Source organism: Platalea leucorodia (assembly GCF_965183815.1).
Source record: "Platalea leucorodia genome assembly, chromosome: 7".
Taxonomy (NCBI): Eukaryota; Metazoa; Chordata; class Aves; order Pelecaniformes; family Threskiornithidae; genus Platalea; species Platalea leucorodia.
This window is the reverse complement of record NC_138829.1, coordinates 40,173,787-40,186,819: the sequence shown is the minus strand read 5'-3', so window position 1 is coordinate 40,186,819 and position 13,033 is coordinate 40,173,787. Positions and strand designations below refer to the sequence as shown.

The window sequence follows — 13,033 nt, the reverse complement described above, 5'->3', positions numbered from 1 at the left end:
TGGAGGACACGGGGACGCGCTCCCCAACAAGCTTTTCCCTCAGGAAAGCCAGTGGGGTGGACGAAACCCTCCACAGGCCGGTGCGGTACCGGCATGCCGGTTGTGTAGGTTCGACAATCGTCTGTTAATTCAAAGAGCTTCTGCGATACGTGTGTGCGCGCGTATCACCTAGAAGTACCCTGTGGCTTTACAACCGGTAACTTGGCCGCAGCAGCCACGTCGGGCAAAGCCCCCGGCTCGCTGAGCGAGTCTGACCGCCCTGTTTCACGGGGATTATTTCAACAGGCGATCAGCCGTGTCGGGGGAAAGGGGGGCAGGAGCCCGCTAAGCCGGGCCGCGCTGCACAGGCGGCGGCCGGCTGGGCGCCGAGGCCCGCTCGGCCCGAGCCTGCTCCCGCCAAATACCCGGCGGCAGCGCGGGAGGCGGCGCAGACACCGCAGCGGAACACAGTTTCCCCGGGCGCGGTGCCGTGGCGGAGGGGGCCGCTGTGCGGGCGGACCCGCGCCCCGCCGGAAGCGCCGAGGCCGGGGCGGAGCGGGAGGGCGCCGCGCGCGGCCTGCGGGGAGGGAGGGGGATGGAGAGGCTCCGGAAGCTGTGGCGGGGCCGCACCATGACCTTCGGGGTCCCCCTGTTGGTGAGCACCGCGCGGGGGGCACCGGCACCGGGGAGGAGGCGCGGCCTGGGGGCAGGCCGGTGCGACGCCAGGCCCCACCGCGGCGGCACCCCGCGGGGGCGAGCGGGCTCCGGGGGTGCCACGGTCCTGCCGCCGGCTGAGGGACGGGGGGCCTGGCCCCCTGAGGTCACGGCCCAGGCCGTGCGCTGGCGGGGCAGGGAGGCAGCGTGGGGCCGGCACAGCGCCGGGAGGCCTCTGTCGGTGCCGAGGGGACAGCGGCCGGTGAAGTTAGGCGGGCAGGGAGGAGGAGGAGGAGGCGGGTTTGTGTTAGCTGGTGGACCGTGCTTTGGTCTGCCGCGCTCGTCAGGATCTGGAGGGGGCCGGTGCCTGCCCCGAGGGGCGGGGAGGGCGTGAGCCGTGTGCCCCCGGCTGCCCGCCCCTGCAGCGGTGGCCTTTGGCCGTCCGGGAAAGGGTTATAAAGCGTGCCCTTAAAGATGTTCCTAGTGAAAAGGTGAGGAAAACGCACCTTGGCTTTTTTTCTTTAAAACACTGCTTATGTGTTTGTCTAACTTTCCGTAGCTTTTCAACGGATGTTAAACCGCAACAGCAGTGTTCTTTTGATAATTTATACATCTAAATAAATGGAAAGAATTTGAGTTAAATGAGTTGATAGGTTATAATTACAGTTGTGCTCAAAGTGATAGGTGAGGTATAGCTATTTAGAATAGTCGAGGTTAGAAAAGATCGATAAAGTCAAAGGAATAACAACGATAAGATGGGCAGCGTCATAGATTGCACTTGCCTGTCCTAAGTACCTGTGCACATTAGGGGAAAAATTAAACAACTCGGGTGCGCTTATGGATAAAAACTTAGGAGGGAAGACAGAAACAGCATCCAGGACAGTGTGGTTTCTGTTGATGCAGTTCATGTCTCATTTTCCATACATACAATTGGGTTAGAAAAAGTAAGCAACTTTCAAGATGGATAAAGAGTAGGGCAAAGGATAATTCAAATATTTTTATAATACTACTAGAGAAATTAGTGTCATCCTCCTCAAATATTCAGCAGCATGCCTCAGAAAAATGGAGTCGTCCAAAGTAGGACAGGGACACTTGTTAGAGTTAAAAAAGTTTAAGGCCGTTTATTTTGAAGTGATATTGTGGAGGTTCTAGAGTAAGGACTTTAAGTGGAAATATTTGTGTAGCTGAATACACTGAAGTATCTTTCTCAAAATATTGATGAAGACATTTGTAAGAAATGAAAACAGATATTAAAAAAAAAAACAACAAACAAACCAACAAACTAGTGTGATAATACCACAACTGTATGAATCATTTGCATCAGCAACGCCACTCCCTGATATTGCAGACAACTTCTTCCTATAACACATTTCATAAAGTGATCAAGCATAGTGTTACAGCTGTTTAGATATCCTGCTGCATGCATGCATACCTGATAGGCTGTTCAGAACTTTGCTGCTTTCATGCTTAGACTGAATTTATTTTGCTTTCTAATTTTTCATGTCATTTTTTGAGTGCTCTGACATTATTCTTTAGTTTAATAACACCTTTCTTATAGATGTTTAAGGTTGGATATAGTTTTAGGTCACAGTCCTATTTATGTAATTATTTGAGGTTTGCTACTTCTCTTTCAAAATGAGGGGAGCCCAGGCAGTGTAGTACTCTCCAGTTCCCAGGCAGTGTAGTACTCTCCAGTTCAATTTTAGCTCCGTAAAACATTTGGGGAAAATGTTACATGGGTAAATTATAGATACTTAGAGGTGGTGACCTGGTGGAGAAAAAAGTCACCATTGCTTTTCAGTAATAAATATATCAGATTTGATATTTGATAGGTTAACTGGTATAGTAGGTGAGGAGATGCAACTGATACACAAGATCTTGACTTTGATAAAGCTTTCTACATTACCTTCCCTGTGAGAATTGCACTTCAGAGAAAGTATGGCAAAGATATGCTTCTTATCATCTGTGTTCTCAAAGGATTGAAAAAATATTATAAAATGTAGTTATTAGGTGCCTTCCAAATTGAAAGGTATCTTAGGTGGGGTGGGTCCTGCAGAAATCATTGGGCTGTAATATTGTGAAAAAACAGAGATGTCCGTATAAGACACAGAAACTTGTCAAAAGTAAAGTGAAAACATGGAAGAGGACTTTTCCAGTCTACTCCAAGTCCTCGGCTGGAGTAATTTTCCAGATTTTTTGTGCCATTGTAGAGATGATGAAGACAAACTGTAAAGTCTGGAGGAGAGCAACACAAGAGATACAGCAGACGTTCTACCTTTAAGGAATGCTTGAGGAATTGACTTAGTTTATTTTAGAAAAGTCTGAGAAGTTCTGTACATCATATATTGAGAGTGGTGATTGCTTTTCATAGCTTGGGAAGGAAGTACCAAAATAAATCAGCTTTAGATCAGATGTAGGAAAATATTACTCTTTGTTAGGAAAGAGCACTTGTGATACATACTTAGGGTTTTTAAGGAGAGGTTGAACAGCCATCTGGCAGCAATGGCGTAGATTTTCTCAGTTCTGCTTAAGTGCTGGAGCTAGGACTTCAGCTTCCCAGGCCAAGATAGACCTGTGGTTGTCCTTTTGGCCCTCCTGGTGTTTTTGCGTGATTTGCCATAGGTCATAGCAGAAATTTTTGAGACTGATTTCTTTGATTTTGTACGGCCGAATTTCATTCCATTTCTGTTGCGGCAGAGCTCTTTCCTCCAGAGACAATATTATATAGAGAAATATTCTATTATATTTCTTTCCAGGGTTTCATGTCTCCCTGCTTTAAAATTGTTTTCCCCTGTGAATACTTCAGAATGTTTCTGTGTTGCTGCCCAAAGGCTTCCCAAGGAGTAAGAAAGATGAAAATGCATGCAATTCTTGTCCGTTCCCCAGTTGTCTATTGAACTCTGAAAGCATCTCTGAAGCTGAACAGAATTGTGCTAAAAGATCAATTACAGCAGAAGAGACACTGAATCTATGTACATAATCAGAAGGAGCATGTCTTTGTAACCCTTTAAATTCTGCTGAATTTGTTGATAATACTGAAACCAAAGGTTTCTGTTAGATTCTTGAATCCTGTACATAATTTTTTTCACTAGACAGGTACAGGACTTTATTCTTCAGAGCTGCTGGACTTTTCATCAGTACCATATTTGCTTTTTTAACAAAAAAAAAAAAAAATCTACCAGCTTTCATATCTTCCCTTCTTACACTGCATATTTGAATGAAAAATCCCTGTGCCACTTTTTCTAAAGGTTCCAAGGTTAAAGAGATGATAATTCAAAGACAGAGGAGTGTCTCATTATACACACGCACGCACAAATATATATTAAAAACGTTTCTTACTTTTTAGTGTAAATTATCTTGATCCTCTGTTCTTCTGGGCTTGGGGCTTTTAGAATATTACAGTGCAGAAGGAATTTTCTTGGTTGATCTTTAAACCTCAAACTGACAACAGCTTTCAGAGTAAGATGTGTAAATCACAGTTTTCAGTCATACTTTTGCAGAAGATGAGAGTGTTTCTTTGTGAGCACCAACAAGACTGTAGGGGGTAGGAGTTAAACCTGCAGGAAACCTTGATTTGTGAATGTTTCCTTTAACTCTATAAACTTTGCAGATAAGATATCTCTGCATGGCATAAAACAGTAAGCGTGCAGGAGAGAGTGATGTAACCTGGCATGGAATATCTTAACAGCTTGAGTGCTACAGGGTGAGTAGTCCTAAAGCATTGGTAAAGATGGTAACATCTGTGTAGATGTTGGGATGAACTCCAGCGACCTTACAGATGTATATGTAAAATTTTTTGTTATGACGGAGGGCTGTGCCACCTCTGTGGTAACTGAAACGCATTTGTCAGCTATATTGACATCTCCATTTCCTATCATGATAATGGGAACCCTTACCTGATCACATGAAGCTTAATTTACAAGTCTTCAGTATACTTGGTTCTGTTATAGAAGAGCTTCAGTCACTGCTGCTTTATATTCCACAATCAACTCTACCTGACCAAAAGGGATGTGTCAATCAATGTCCTATAGCTGCTGTGATGCTTCTGGAAGATCTTGAGAGAACAAGGCTCTTTGGTGTTACAGCTAGTGGATCCAGTGTCATACCTTTCTTAGGAGACACTGAACGTGTAAGGGTACTTCTCTAATGCAGTAAGAATGTATGAAGGTTGCGGAAAGTTATTTTTTCAGACAAGCGTAAATGGTGATTCTAGATCATTGAGGAAACATGTTTGGATTTCAAAATTGCAAAGCAGTAATGGTTTTAAAACACATGTTTTAAAAAACATTATTTCATATGCTCATACCACTTTCCAAAACTTGCATTTGTGGTTCTGCCTCTGTCCGATTCTAGGCAAGGCTCTTTCATACTCTCTAAGTTGCAAAATGAATGTATAGATGCAGTTCCAGTTCTGTTGTCAACATATAACAAGGGAAAAATGAAATTCTGAGGATCTGAAGTGGCACCTCAGCAGGCAGAAAATATAGTCTGTGGCTCATTCAGTGATTTTTATTGCACACCTAAAATAAGTATATTGCACTACATATGTAGTGCTGCAAGTTTCAAATCTGCAGTGTGTTGCAGCAGTCTCCGTATCTACAGCTGTAGATTTTGACTTCTTTTCATTTTTCTGTGTTTTTTTTTTTTTTTTTTTCCTCATCCTGTAATGACTGTGCTTTTACAAGTGCTTTGCTTCTCCTTCTGGATCTTGTCTTTGGTGTTTTACGTGCTGTGCCTAGTGTTCCCAAAAGAGAAGATGGGGGTAGCTTGGAACAGTGAAAGATTTTTCTGCAGATAAACATTTTTCTAAAATCTGTTTCCATCAGTGTTTATGCACACAGACTGTGCTACAATGCCATCTACATTGCTGCCTTGAACAGTGCAAGTTTACTTTGATAAACACTTTGTCAAGAGATGCCAAGAATGCATGTCATGTACAGGACAAGAAAAAAGGTCAGATTAGAGAGAGTGCCGAACAATGCTGCAGCAATGTGGTCGGTGCTTCCAGAGACCATTAGAGAAGGTCAGTGGCATCTCAGGCCCTTGTTAATGAACCAGTTGTCTCTCAACTTTTTTGACAAACAAACCAAAATAAACCAAAAAAACTTTCCTAGCCATCAGGACATGAAATTATATGCCTGTGGATTAGTTTTGTTCACTGGTGAAGTCAGGGTCATCTGGAAGCCATGACTGATGCTCAGAAATGTTTTGGAAATATTGTGAAATGGTATTTTATTGTGCTGTGAGTCACTGAAAGTAAAAGTTTTACAGGGTTAATGGGTAGGGAAACTATGGTTTTATCCTATAAATGCATTTAAATAACTAAGTTTCCAAAGATTTCTTTAAATACAACATTCCTAATTCATTTCACAAAAAGCTGCTGAATTCTGAGTCCTGGGGTATGCTGAATACAAGGCACACTTTTTCCCACGGATTCTGGAAGATCTGCCCATGAAAGATGATATGAACGCTGAGAAATATGGAAAATTCTTCTCAGGAGTAATCACATTTCTGAGATCTATTGTTGCCATCAGTGTCTATGTATAGAAACTGTTATTACATTATCTTCTGATATTGTTTGAAAAAGGACTACTACAATCAGCATTTTTCACTTTTAGATATGTCAGTGTTATTGTTAACATCATTCACATTATCGCCTTGAACAATTCACGGTATTGAATTGCAGGACTTTTATTAATATCTATTACTTCGTGTAACTTTACAATAAAATTTGACATATGCAGAACAGTTGATTTAAATGTTAATATGCTTTTGAGAGATGAATAGAAGTTAACATTTACCCATGAGAAGAGAATTCTGACTTCTAATATTTGTAGATAAATTGTGATTGCCTGTAAAAGTCACAAGTATTACATTTGTAGCCTAGAAAAGCAGTAAATGCAAAACTATTTTTAGAATTTTAAAATGGTTGCTCCCAATCAGCAAATCACAGAGTGTTGCTTTTATGCTTCAATGACTTGTATTATGAATATTGGGTCTCTAAGCCTATGATGATATTTGTCCTCAACTTCTGCTGCGCTTCTGCTTTGCATCTCCTGTTCATCTGTGTGTGTTTGAATCCACAGCAGAGTGTGGAGCTGTTCCAGACAAAATCACCCCCTGGAACTGTTTGTGCTGGAGTGGAAGCCAGCGTGTTCAAGCTGATTGGGCTTCCGTGGACTCTAGTTTGTGCAGTCTGAATTAGCTGACTTCCATCTTTCAGTTGACTGTCAGGCCTTAAAATTTCTAAGCTCATCTTTTGAATCAACGCCTTAAACTTTTCTTTTGATTCTTAATCTTTGAGTACTATTTTCCAGATAAATGTTAGACAAACAAATAGGCACTCTTTAGTACTCCAGATTTCCCCTCTGTTTCATTTTAAAACATAAAAGAGTGTATTTGCATTGTTTAATGCTGTTAAAATGGACTAATCTGGCACTCAGGGGAACTGAGGTTCTGTGTTGAGCCTCAGAACAGGAACATAAGTACAGACTTGCCTGTTTTCACTTTGTGTGTTTAGTCCTGCTCTCAGTCTCCACCTTCTTCAAGGGATAGCGAAGGTAAAGATGTAAGATTAATATTTACTCTATAGTACATTTCATCTTCATCCCCTGTCCAGCGTTGTCAGTAGGGAAGTATTACTTGCCTAGCAGTCATTTCTTTTTATGTTCTTTAATGCAGGTTTCAGTTTATTGCTGTTTTGAGCTGGGCCTAACACATCACAAGAACACCAAGTTGCCATGAGATGTAAACAGTTTCTCATTGTAGTGTACCTTGTCTAGATTTGAACCTGTCAGTAATGGGAATGATAATTTTAATAAGGAATAGAGATTTTGGCTTTTAGAAGCTTATGAAGAAAGAGAAGGTGGTGTTCAGAAACTGCAGCTTGACCACCATGGCAGACTTGGTTTTCAAACAGCTGCAGCTGCTGAGTGAAATTCCCTTGTCATCTGACCAGCCCAAGCAATGTAATGCAAAATGACAATGCTGTGGCTGAAAATGCCCTTTTTCGCTAATGCTCATGCTGAGGAACATATGGGTTTCTGTCTCTTCTGCATTGTTCTTAGATTGGTTTCTATTAAATGCATTTTCTGTGCTTTCCAACCTGTTATGAAATGGACATTTTAATAAACAAAGGTTTTGTTTTCCTCCTAAGGCATTGAATAGTTCACTGAAAGGATACGGACAGTTTTTGTTGTGCTCTGGCCTGTAGCCGTTTGTATTTGCAATCTTTAAAATCATTGCTTTGAACATACTCTATACTGAGCCAATTAACCTGATACCTTGGGTCAAGTTTAATATTCTGCACAGAGTTCTACATGCTGTGAAAACTACATTCTTCTGCTTTATCAGTCAGTTACGGTTGGCTCCAGTTTATACCAGCTGCTGTCCTGGGTTGCCAGCATGGTTTCCATGCGGTCATCTACTGGCATATTTCATCCATTCCTGAATGTAATGCAGTTCAGTCTTTCTACAATTTGTGAATTCTAGTATATGCATAAAGTCAGTGCATTCTCTTTGTCATGCTTTTGAATGAAATAACTACTAAGGGATGCAGTTTGGTTTCTGTTTTCCCCAAAGGAGGCCTCTGATCTGAGCTAAAAATGATTTCCATTCGTTGCAGACAGGAAGAAAAGGTAGACCCTCTTCTGCTTCCATCGAGAGTGGGGAGGGGATTTAGTAAGTTTCTGAGAAGAAACTTCTGCAGTGTTTTTCTCTCTTCTCAGCAGTTTCAGCGTTAGAGGCAAGTGCTGGAATGGCTGTGGGAAATAAACTCTTGAGAGTTAGAGCTGGCAGAGGGGGGCGCTTCAGGTTAAGATGACTTGCCTGGGTCTTTTCTGGGACTGGCAGTTTGCCCTGCTACTTTATTTAGAGAACAAATAAGAGACTTCAGTCTTCTGGGCTGTCAAATTGCTATGTTTCACTGGTCTTGCACTGCACATACGACAGTTCTTTAAAAAGGAAACCCCAAAACCCTTTGTACTGTGATCGCTGGAAACTAAAATAAAATAATTCACATGACTGTTCTAGTTTTGAAGCTCCTGATGAATAGCTGGAGGGTTTTGCAGCAGCAGTCTTGAAGAAGAGGTTAGAAAATTATCGTGTTCCTTCTCCAGTGATAGGTATCATAACATTTTCCACCACTGCATAATCTATGTTGCCAGCACTAAATATTGTGATTACGTTAATTTAGGGATTTATGACAAATGTAATTTTGTAATCTGGCTTTCACAATTGGTACTATAGCAGGAATGGCTCTCTCTAACAACAGGGATGCCTGTAATATGGCAAATTGCTGGTGCTGCCAGAGAAATAGTTTCTTGTTATTTTGTTAACCCAAGGAACTGAAGATGGCTGCTTCAGATTATGCAGGAAACTAAAAAAGAAGGGATCTACTGTAAGTCCCAAGTTCTGCTGTTATGAGTCCTCAGTGAACATCTCACTGTAGTTGGTGACAAATACAAGTATCCTAAGATGCAGCTCAAGGGATCAGTCTGATGCCATCCGTAACTGATTGCGTAACATACTTCCCAATGGAGAAGTGAACAACTAGAATTTTTGAAAGACTGTTATTAAAGAGAATTTCGTGTCATTTTTTTACATAAAACGTTTATTGAGGTTGCTGAGTGTATATGACAGATGGTGTTCTTATGTCACATCCTGTCTTTCATTTTGTTTTGCAACATGCAAGTCTTCCATGCATGCATAATTGCATTACAACATTGTAGGTTTTTTTTTTTTGTGTACTCACTGAAACATAAAGGAATAATCCAATGTGAGATCTTTAATGGGGGGGGGGGTGCTAGCAGTGCTGTTAAGCTGTTTGCTTTGGTGTTAGGTGCTGGCTAACTAGTATGTTTTATGATTTTTGCCTTCTTAAGGTAAACTTCAGGTGGAAAGGCAAAAGTGAGAAGTGATTATAATTTCATCAATCTGCTGAATGCATTCAAGTAACTAGACAGATGATGTTCACTACATAATAACATTTTTTGCTCCATGTTCTGAAGCATATAAAATGAATAGTTCCCTCACGATGAAAGAATGCAGGTATATTTGAACTTTGCAGCTTGAGTGCTCTTCAGATGCCAATGCCTGAATATTTTATAATGTCAGTGAAGTATCTTTATGATTCTAACATTGGAATGAAGAAAAATATATTTTCATTTTCATTATATGTGGCATTACTTTTCCCCTTTCAGTTAACTGGAGAGTGAACTTGAGCCTGACTTCATCAGAATTATTGCCAATCTAACTGTTTGTTTATAGGGCATCCTGAATAGCTTCTACTGTCTCTTTGTCTGGACTAGTGGATGGAACATACTGGACTTTCCTGTTGCCCTTGGCTTACATTGAGCAAATTCATCCATTGTAGTGCTTTTTTAACTGAGCAGTATTTTGCAAGGAATGTAGAGATTCTCTCTATTTTATGAATTGGGAAACTAGAAATGGTGTGAGACATACAGAATATGCAAAGCCAACAAGCTGATAATGTTGCTGGAATTTTTAATTTGAGTCTTATCCCACTTCTAATTATTTTGACTGGTGGCTCTTGATGCTTCATTGTTGTTTGCATGTATGCGTTATTCTTTAAATACAGTTAACTTAAATGAAGGTAGGACATATTCCCTCATAATGCAAAAAAGCCAAGAGTAATATTTCCACTCAATGCATTGTCAGTCACTGAGAACTTTGCTACCTTTAATGCTATTATAGTTGCATAAACTCATGTATACCTTCTTTTATTGGCTTTTGAACACAGTTTTCAAAAATCTAATTGACTGAAGAGCTGTCCATTGCTGCTCTGGCTTTTGTAGATCAAGGCAATTCATGCTCAGGGTTGTCAGCTAACTGTATTGACATGCTGTTGGTTGATTAAATAAGTGCTGAATATGACTGATTCTGGTCTGGTTTTGCAATGAAGTCGTAGACATCAAGCTTGGTTCTTTAGAACACTGGTCAAGTAAAATTGTAAACATGCTATTTATATTTTTGTGTGTATTCTGTGCTTTTGAAACTAATCTTAATACGAACCTTCCAGCATTACACTGTGTAATATTTCAGTGGCATTTGTAATTTCTTACAATGTCAATGTGCTTTGACACTGATGTTTCATTGTAAGATAGATCAACCATTGCAGCATTGGAAGTGTAAAGGCATACTGGTAATGCCTGATAAGTGAAACGTGCCAACTTGCCGGGCTAGTTATACTGCTTGTGCTCTATGAAGAGCAAAAGTGCATCAGAAACCAGGTGGTTTTTTTCCCTTTAGTAGTATAAAGGTGATGTGAGTAAAATTACAGTCTCAGGCCAAAACGTGTCTAAAGGAACTGAAAGGTGTGTGTGTATCAACTTCTTTATCATGTGTATAGTTGCAAATGTAAAATGCACTGTACAATAGATGGGTGCTGTCAAACAAGTGATAGGGTGTGATGAGACAAAATGAGTAGCATATGACTTATTTCATGCAACAACATTCTACTTGATTTCTCCTAGTTACAGTGTACATTACATAGTTTTAAATGATCAAAGCTGAAGAATGTAATATTTCTTTTTTAGCTTGGAGCATGGCTTTGTAAGCCACAGTGTACCATTTCATTATGTTAAATAATAGTTGGGTTACAAGGAACAGGCCACTAAAAGGTCTTCCACTTGTTCATCTTGCATGTCATAATGGTATATACTTCATGCAAGTTTGTTGTTGGGCAAACACATTTTTAATTGATGTCACGAGTAATTGCTACTTTCTGCCTAGTTTAACAACTGTACTGAACCATTTCTAGTGCAGTTGCTTTTGCCCCACCATAGCCACTCTTTGACAACATGCTGATATACATAAAGGCAATAAGGTGCGGTTTGTAACAGCCATAAACTTGTCTATAGCACTTCTGGTTTCTGTTCATTAGGACTCGAAGTTTGTTAACTCATTGGCTGTTAATTAACATAATAGTTGTTAGGAGTTAAAGAAGATCAGCTAATGAAAACTGAGGTGTCAACCATATTAAAATTCAGTTATAGTCTGATCCTTGAGACTTTCAGCATTATGTGTTACCATATCTTCAGCTGACAAATCTTCTGCTTTAATTGAATAATTGCTGTAACAACAATGTGGTGTGATAAAATAGGGTGGTGGTGTCCTCACACACACACCCTCCCCCAGGTCCTTAGAGCTTCCTCGTGCTTCCAGCTTCCTTAGATGTGCATTTCTAGATGTGAAGCCTTTTGGCCTCCTGTCCCTCTGCCTTAACAGAGAACAGCAGACGGAGTCTGTCAGCTCAGAGCAAGAGGAAGAGGCCTGATTCTTCCACAGAGTAGCTAGAATTCTAAGCTAATTTTCAAGTCCTTAATGGTGTTTGTTAATAATACTTGATCTTTTGGTTGGTCTGTCCTTTTTTAATGGTAAAAACACATAGACAGTTTTATGATATCCCTTTGTCATAAGAAAGAATTTAATGATTTCTTTATGTGGGTATGAAGGTTTTTCACCTCCATTTCTCCCTTTATTATTCTTGTTCATAAGCTTCAAAGGTGTGGAGGGAATTGCAAGACAACTAAGGAGGCAGTAATAAAAGGGCAGGTGTGCTGGATATGATTTCGTAGTCTATGTGATAGTGTATCATTGAACCACAGCTCCAGTCAGCTGATCTGTTCAGAAGCTTAATTAGATCTCTTACCCACAGACATCAGAGTAAGTCAATGTGGCATTGTTACTTCCCCATAGAGTTTGAAAATTCTGAGAATAAATCCTGTGGTGGTGAGGTAAAGGTTCCTTTGCTGCAGTTATGTCAGGAAGCCATATAAGGAGGGAAAAGAAGGGGTAAGAGGAGAGGAAGTCCCTAGAAAATGTGAGTCATGAAGCAGCTGTCTTTGTATGAAGGAGTAAATTTGTGAAATCCAGGCCCAGAGAGTAGAAGAAGGCTCTAACTTTACAAATACTCCCTCTTCGCCTATACATATCTTCCAATTGATTATTTTCTTCAGTTCCTAGTGTTTCTGTTGGAAGAATAGTAGGGTCCCTTGGTAAATGAATCGGGTCAGTATGCAAAGTGTTCTTTTTCATAGTAGTCCTAACATGTCTAATTTCATTTTGTTGTTTTTCAGCTATATCTTGTTGGAGGATCTTTCGGACTCCGTGAATTTGCTCAAATAAGATACGATGTCCACAAACTACATGGCAAGGTAGTTGAAATGGTTTTCTTTGCTTTTCCTTTTGCGTTTGTACTGTCTTCTAAAGGATTGCTAGGACAAACAAACTATTGGTGTTGGGGATTTGCCTTTCACCACTGGGCCCTGGGCTACAGCTGAGGCTCTTCGGCAGTGAGTAGCGTAAGTAGCCATAAAGGGGCTGACATGATGATGAATCCTTTTACCGCCTGTGAAACGAATCAGTGTAAGAGGAAAAA

General features: G+C 40.7%; 1 protein-coding gene across 2 annotated transcripts in view; it reads left to right on the top strand.

Annotated features, from left to right (window-relative positions):
• The first annotated feature begins 537 nt into the window (after positions 1-537).
• The window catches only part of COX16 (cytochrome c oxidase assembly factor COX16), a 51,774-nt gene continuing 39,278 nt past the window's right edge, over positions 538-13,033 (top strand). For both annotated transcript variants that reach the window (XM_082317227.1, XM_082317226.1), the window contains exons 1-2: positions 538-634; positions 12,732-12,809. In XM_082317227.1, coding sequence (XP_082173353.1) covers positions 575-634; positions 12,732-12,809 — 138 coding nt within the window. In that variant the 5' untranslated portion in view covers positions 538-574. The remainder of the gene's footprint in view (positions 635-12,731; positions 12,810-13,033) is intronic.